The sequence below is a fragment of the Cinclus cinclus genome, chromosome 6 (genome assembly GCF_963662255.1).
Source record: "Cinclus cinclus chromosome 6, bCinCin1.1, whole genome shotgun sequence".
NCBI classification, from domain to species: Eukaryota; Metazoa; Chordata; class Aves; order Passeriformes; family Cinclidae; genus Cinclus; species Cinclus cinclus.
In genome coordinates, this window is record NC_085051.1 from 28,751,661 (window position 1) to 28,757,660 (window position 6,000).

Here is a 6,000-nt window from a genome sequence, read left to right on the forward strand (position 1 = left end):
TTCACTCCAAGTGGCTTACCCAGGGCTTGAAGGTGCCTCTAGTGGCAGGGTGCCTTCTGAAATACCAGGACTCCCACCACCTTCACTTTGTGGGGTGTCCGGTCCCATGCTTATGCTAGCATCCAGCCCCTAGGCTGACAAACACTCTTGGACATGGTTGTGTTGCTTGATTTACTCTAAGAGCTGCCTGGCAAGTGATAGCCTTGCTTGTTGAATGAGTAGGTGACAGGTGGCTTGCAGAGACAACAAAGCCACATGCTTGAAGGTGCAAGGTCCTGTGAACACAGGCATTCCCATGCAGCCTGCCCAAGAGCCCTGGGCATGGCACACACTGAGAAGAGATGCACAAGGTCTTCCTCCTCAGTGAGGGGTTCACATCTTGCACTGTCCTGACTGGTGCAAGTACCTAAACTAGCATAAGCAAGATGCCAGGTCCTGGGATAAAGCTGTGTTGGATACCAGTTCCTATGGAGATTAGAAAGCTTGCTGCACTGCATGACCTACAGACCTGCCTGCAGTCCAGCCTCATCTAGAGATATAACATTTGCGTGAGGCTCTATGTTCTCTTAACATGCCCAAGGCTTTTGTCAAATCAGTTAGATTGGGGACTGAGGTTTCATTGCATAATTTCTCCTGGAGTTGTTCAGTGAGGAAATTCTGCTTGATGTTCACTATTTTCAGAGCATCTCCTCAGATTCCAGATATTTGCTTTCTGCGCTCTTCAGCTGCAGCCAATGTGCAGGAGCCTAAGGGACTGCACAGCTGACTCTGACCACAACTTTTCAGATGTAGTTATTCCAGGGAAGGTTGTAGAGAGTCAGACTGTCACCAAGTCTGGGCTTTGCAACCCTGCTGGGATGGCTGTAGTGCTATTACTCAGTTCCATATTGTCAGCACATGTCAGCATGCACTCAGCTCATCTGCCAAGCTAGGCTTTGCAGAGCTGAGGATGCCTCCACCCCTGACCTTCAGGTTATGGGGAGCTCAGACAGAAGCAAAGTCATGTCATAGGTGCTATGGCAGCTGACATGCGAGCACCTGCATTTTCATTGATGGACACAACTTGTCATCTTCACATGCTCCCTACTAAAGGAGGAGTGGATTTTCTCATTCTGTGTCTTAGAAAAGCAGATGTTTTGCCTTGTTCCAGTGAATGTAAGTACTTTGAATCTTGCTCTTGATAATCATCAGTTCATGCCTCCAAGTGTAGTGTAAAGCAGAACATTTTCATAGAATTTTGGAATCACAGCATCATTAAGGTTGGAAAAGACCTCCAAGATCATTGAATCTAACCTTTGGCCAAACAAGTGCCAACTCAACCATAGCACTAAGTGCCACATCCAGTTGTTTCTTGATCTCTTCGAGGGATGGTGACTCCACCACCTACCTGAGCAGCCCATTCCAATGCTTAAATACCCTTTCAGTGAAAAAAATGTGCCCCCTGCATCCCCCAGCATCCTGCATTGCCCTTCTTCTTCTCCAGGTGCTGTGCTCCTACGGTTCTGTAATTTTTTTCTAAACTTGCAGGGGTTCCTAAATCCAGACAACACTGTCTTGGAGCTAAGCAGTGATAGTTTTGATGCACATCATTGATTTCAGATGATGGATGTAACTTTTCTGTTTCTGGGATGGGTTATAATAAGGTCACCTGCCACAGGAGTTATGTTTTATAAACTCTGAAGGTCTTGCAAGGCTTACAGTCTTTGCAAGTCAATCCAGCCAGGCAGATGAAAAGTCAGAGTTTATGAATAGATTTCACTGCACTGCATAATTTCTATGTGAGTTTTAGTGTGAAATATGAGATCTGCTGGAGTCTGTTTGAGATTAATCACATATCAGGCACTACCTGGGCATTTGTAACCTGTGCAGGAAACCTCAGGTAACATCTGACCCACTGCTTAGCCAGAACAAGACTCTCTGCCTTTGTGATATGCCCTCCCAGGTTCTGAAGAGCTCCAGCTCCCACTCCCAGGCTCAGTTGGGCCCTGTATTTCACCTTGTACACCTTTACTGGTCCGGCACAGGAAAACCAGGGGAAACCCAGCCCCTTTCTTGAGATGTCAGTTTTACAGAGGGCCCGTCAGCACGTGCCAACACTTAGGCATGTGGGTGGAAGAGGAGATCTGGGCCAGGCCTAGGGACACTTCCAGGGCACCCTTCCAGCTGGTTAGGAAGCTCCTTCCCGTCTCGGGAACCGGAACCCTCTTGAGGCATCTTGCTGTGTTAGCTGGGTCAGCAGTGAGACTGAGCCTGACAGAGGGTCATCTCAGCATGCTGCTGACCCAGAGTCCTGGTTTAGTTTCCTTCAGGGGAAACTAAATATGGAATTACAGAAAGGAATATGTTGGAAGGAATCTTTAAATCATCTGGTTTCAACCCCACTCCCATGGGACACCTTTCCCTAGGTTGTTCAAACAACACATCCAATCTGGTCTTGAACTTCCTGGGACAGGGCATCCACATATTTTCTGGAAAACCTGTTACAGTGCCTTAGCACCTTCACAGTATTATGAAAGGAAAAATCTACTTGTTTCATTACTTATTTCTTGTTCATTTTTTCAGTTCATGTGTGGCTTACATGTGGTTGTGACTGTGTGTCTGAGCGGCACAAGGAGCCAACTATGATTTTCTACTCAAAGTGGGTAAAAAAGCTCTGTCCCTTGTTCATTCAAATCGGGGAGCATGTCAGGGTGTTAGAAATGTCTTAAAAGGCACTTCTGCCAAATGGCAGAATGATTTGGTACCTTGGTCTCCCCAGAACTGTGGCTGCTGCAGGGGTGATGGGATAGTGTGTGTCAACTGAGAGCACCAATGCAGACTGAAGAAACATCCAAGGCTTTTTCTGTTAATAAATTAAAAACTCATTGCTTATGTTCTTGGTGACTGATGCTCAGAAATCTTGGTCCTTTGTTTCTGTGGTCCAACACCACATCACTAGCCCCCAGCCTGCTATGTGAACTTAGCAAGCTGTGAGGGGGCTGCAGAAGCCCATGCTCAGGCCCTGCAGACAAGCCCCCATGGTGCCCTGGAGGTCCAGGGCTGCTGCCCACAGCTTGGTGTTGACCTTGCTTTCACAGAGGTGGCTGAGAGGAAGATGACAGTTGAAGAGGAGGAAGCCAAGAGAATTGCAGAGATGGGCAAACCAATACTCGGCGAGCACCCCAAACTGGAAGTCATCATTGAGGAGTCCTATGAGTTCAAGGTCAGTAGGTGTCCTAGGGGTCCTCCAGGAGGGGAAAGCCATATGGCACTGTTGAGCAGCCTTGGAGATCAGGACTGAGGGACCAGCATATGCATGAAAAAGGTTGTTGAGAGAAGAAAAGAAGTATAAAATGCAGTAAAGGGTGGACCAAGTCTACAAGAAATGTCAAAAGTAGCAGCTGCTGGTTGGTGGGGGTGGAGGGAGAAAGGCAAGAAGGCCCTGCTGGAAGCAGAAAAAGTCAGTGGGCAGGAGGATGCAGAAGCAAAGCTGTCTCTGGTAAGGCAGGGTTGAGGGAAGAAGGAACCTTATCAGGATTGAGGCGTGGTAAACAAGCTGGCTCTGGTGAGGTTTGGATCAGCCAGTCCAGGGAGAAGGTGGGCTCAACCCTAGTCATGGCATAATCCATCTGATAGGAGAGTGCTTGTTACACTTACACAGTTTGGAAAGGGTCTGTGAGACCGCAGTGCAAGATTATCCTTGCCCACTAGCAGCTGATTTAATTGCTGTGCATCTTTATTCCCACAACAGAGCACCGTGGACAAGCTGATTAGGAAGACAAACCTGGCTTTGGTTGTAGGGACACATTCCTGGAGGGACCAGTTCATGGAGGCCATTACTGTGAGCGCAGGTGAGGGGGGCATCAGAAAACCCAGAAACATCCACAGGATTCATGCAGCCTGGAATGACAGCATCTACCTGGTCAGCGATGCTCAGCTGTGGTGACCCATCAGCAAAGCCTCTGCTCCGAATATAGTGGGCTTTTGCAGGTACATTAGTGAGGAGCCCAGGAGATCCATCTTGTGGTCCAGAGCCCTCTAAAAGGCCAGTTTTCAAAGGCTGCATCAGCTGGCAGTGCTCCTGCTGCTTCAGTGATCTGATGAGCAGTGTACAGGCAGCAAAATCCCATCCTGGCTGGGATCCTGGCCAGTGCAGGTAGCTCCTACTGGGAGATGTCCTGTCATAGCCAGTGGAGTTCCTGGGAGTAGGGAGGGTTACCCCATGAAGACTGGAGATGTTGCCTCATGAGGCAGCAGCTGGTGAAGGAAAAGGCCCAGAGACTTTCCAACTGTAGCCTGATCAGAGAGCTCACTGCTTTCAGAGCCAGGCAGCTGTGGGGAAGGTATTTTAGGTGCATCACTTGAATCACTTGCCTGTGTAATTTCTTCATGCCACTCAACAGTGACCTCCACAGGCTGACTACCTCCTATGTGACTGCCTATGGATGGGGACAGGGCTGCCCCTCTGTGGGTACAACACCCCACTACATTACTCCCCATCCCTGAGGGCTCTGGGATGGCTGGGAGACATTTTTGGCTTTTTGCAAAGCCTCACCCATCACTGAAGTACCTGGTGTGCCTTGAATTCACTGTCATGGCCAGCACCACAGCACCTTGTTCCAGTAGAGCAGAATTCCTGGAGCCTTGGGGTGGAGGAGACAAGCACAAGCTGCCCCAGTGGAATGAATGTTGGACCTCTCCTTCCGTGTTGTTTGCAGCAGGCGATGAGGATGAGGATGAGTCTGGTGAGGAGCGCCTGCCATCCTGCTTTGACTATGTGATGCACTTCCTGACAGTCTTCTGGAAGGTGCTGTTTGCCTGTGTGCCCCCCACTGAGTACTGCAATGGCTGGGCGTGCTTTGTTGTCTCCATCCTCATCATCGGCATGCTCACGGCCGTCATCGGCGACCTCGCCTCCCACTTCGGCTGCACCATTGGCCTCAAGGACTCGGTCACCGCCGTCGTCTTTGTCGCCTTCGGCACTTCTGTACCAGGTGGGGTGACTGTGGGGAGGGGATGGGGTGGGAGGTAAGTCCTCTGGAGATGCTCCTGTTTTCAGGGGAGAAGCTCTGTCATGGGATGGGGTTCAGGCTGGGAAGGGTATCCTCAAAGCTCTGTTCCCAGGCAAGGTCTACACCCTGCTTTGTGGCAACATGGGATCTCTGAGCCGAGGAGGGGATTGGGTACCTCTTGGTCTGTGTCCTAACCTGGTTGGTACCACACCTGAGTCTCCCTTGTCCCCCAGACATGAAGGGTTGTCTGTTTCTCCTGTTGGACCCCCAGTGATTTCTCCTTCCCTCCTCCCTCAACCCCAGACACCTTCGCCAGCAAAGCCGCAGCCATCCAGGACATGTACGCTGACGCCTCCATCACCAACGTCACAGGCAGCAACGCTGTCAATGTCTTCCTGGGCATCGGGCTGGCGTGGTCAGTGGCAGCGATCTACTGGGCATCGCAGGGGCAGGAGTTCCAGGTGTCAGCCGGCACCCTGGCGTTCTCCGTCACCCTCTTCACCATCTTCGCCTTCATCTGCATCAGCGTCCTCCTCTACCGCCGGCGACCCCATCTTGGGGGGGAGCTGGGTGGTCCCCGAGGGTGCAAAGTGGCCACGACATTGCTCTTTGTCAGCCTCTGGCTGCTCTACATCCTCTTCGCCACCCTGGAGGCCTATTGCTACATCAAGGGGTTTTAGGCGGCAGAGGGACGGTGCTGCCGGGGGAGGGACCCCCCTCCTCCGTTACCTCACCGGACACCAGTCCTGGAATTGTGGTTTCACTGGAGGGTATGGCTGTCTGTCAGGGGCTGCCATTGCCCAGACGGTCGGAGAGCTGCTTGCCAAGAAGGGCAAAACCATCACAGAGTGAAAGAAAAAAAAGAGACAAAACCCATCCAAAAATGGTACAAAAGAAAGCAACAATGGCAAGTGTTGAAATAAAACACAATAAACCCAGGCACTGACCCTATTCAATGAAATTATGAAGTTTCAACCATCTCCAAAGGCCACCTCTCCCATAGGGGGTC

The 6,000-nt window shown here is 50.6% G+C and overlaps 1 protein-coding gene across 7 annotated transcripts in view; it reads left to right on the forward strand.

The window, feature by feature from the left end:
* Window positions 1-5,671, forward strand: part of SLC8A3 (solute carrier family 8 member A3) — a 90,161-nt gene extending 84,490 nt beyond the window's left edge. For 3 of the 7 annotated variants that reach the window (XM_062494353.1, XM_062494348.1, XM_062494352.1), the window contains 4 exons: window positions 3,078-3,202; window positions 3,731-3,830; window positions 4,698-4,973; window positions 5,295-5,671. In XM_062494353.1, coding sequence (XP_062350337.1) covers window positions 3,078-3,202; window positions 3,731-3,830; window positions 4,698-4,973; window positions 5,295-5,671 — 878 coding nt within the window. Of the gene's footprint in view, window positions 1-1,700; window positions 1,741-2,938; window positions 2,949-3,077; window positions 3,203-3,730; window positions 3,831-4,697; window positions 4,974-5,294 lie in introns of all 7 variants that reach the window. The other 4 variants (XM_062494350.1, XM_062494351.1, XM_062494347.1 and 1 more) reach the window with 3 other exon arrangements.
* The last annotated feature ends 329 nt before the right edge of the window (window positions 5,672-6,000 follow it).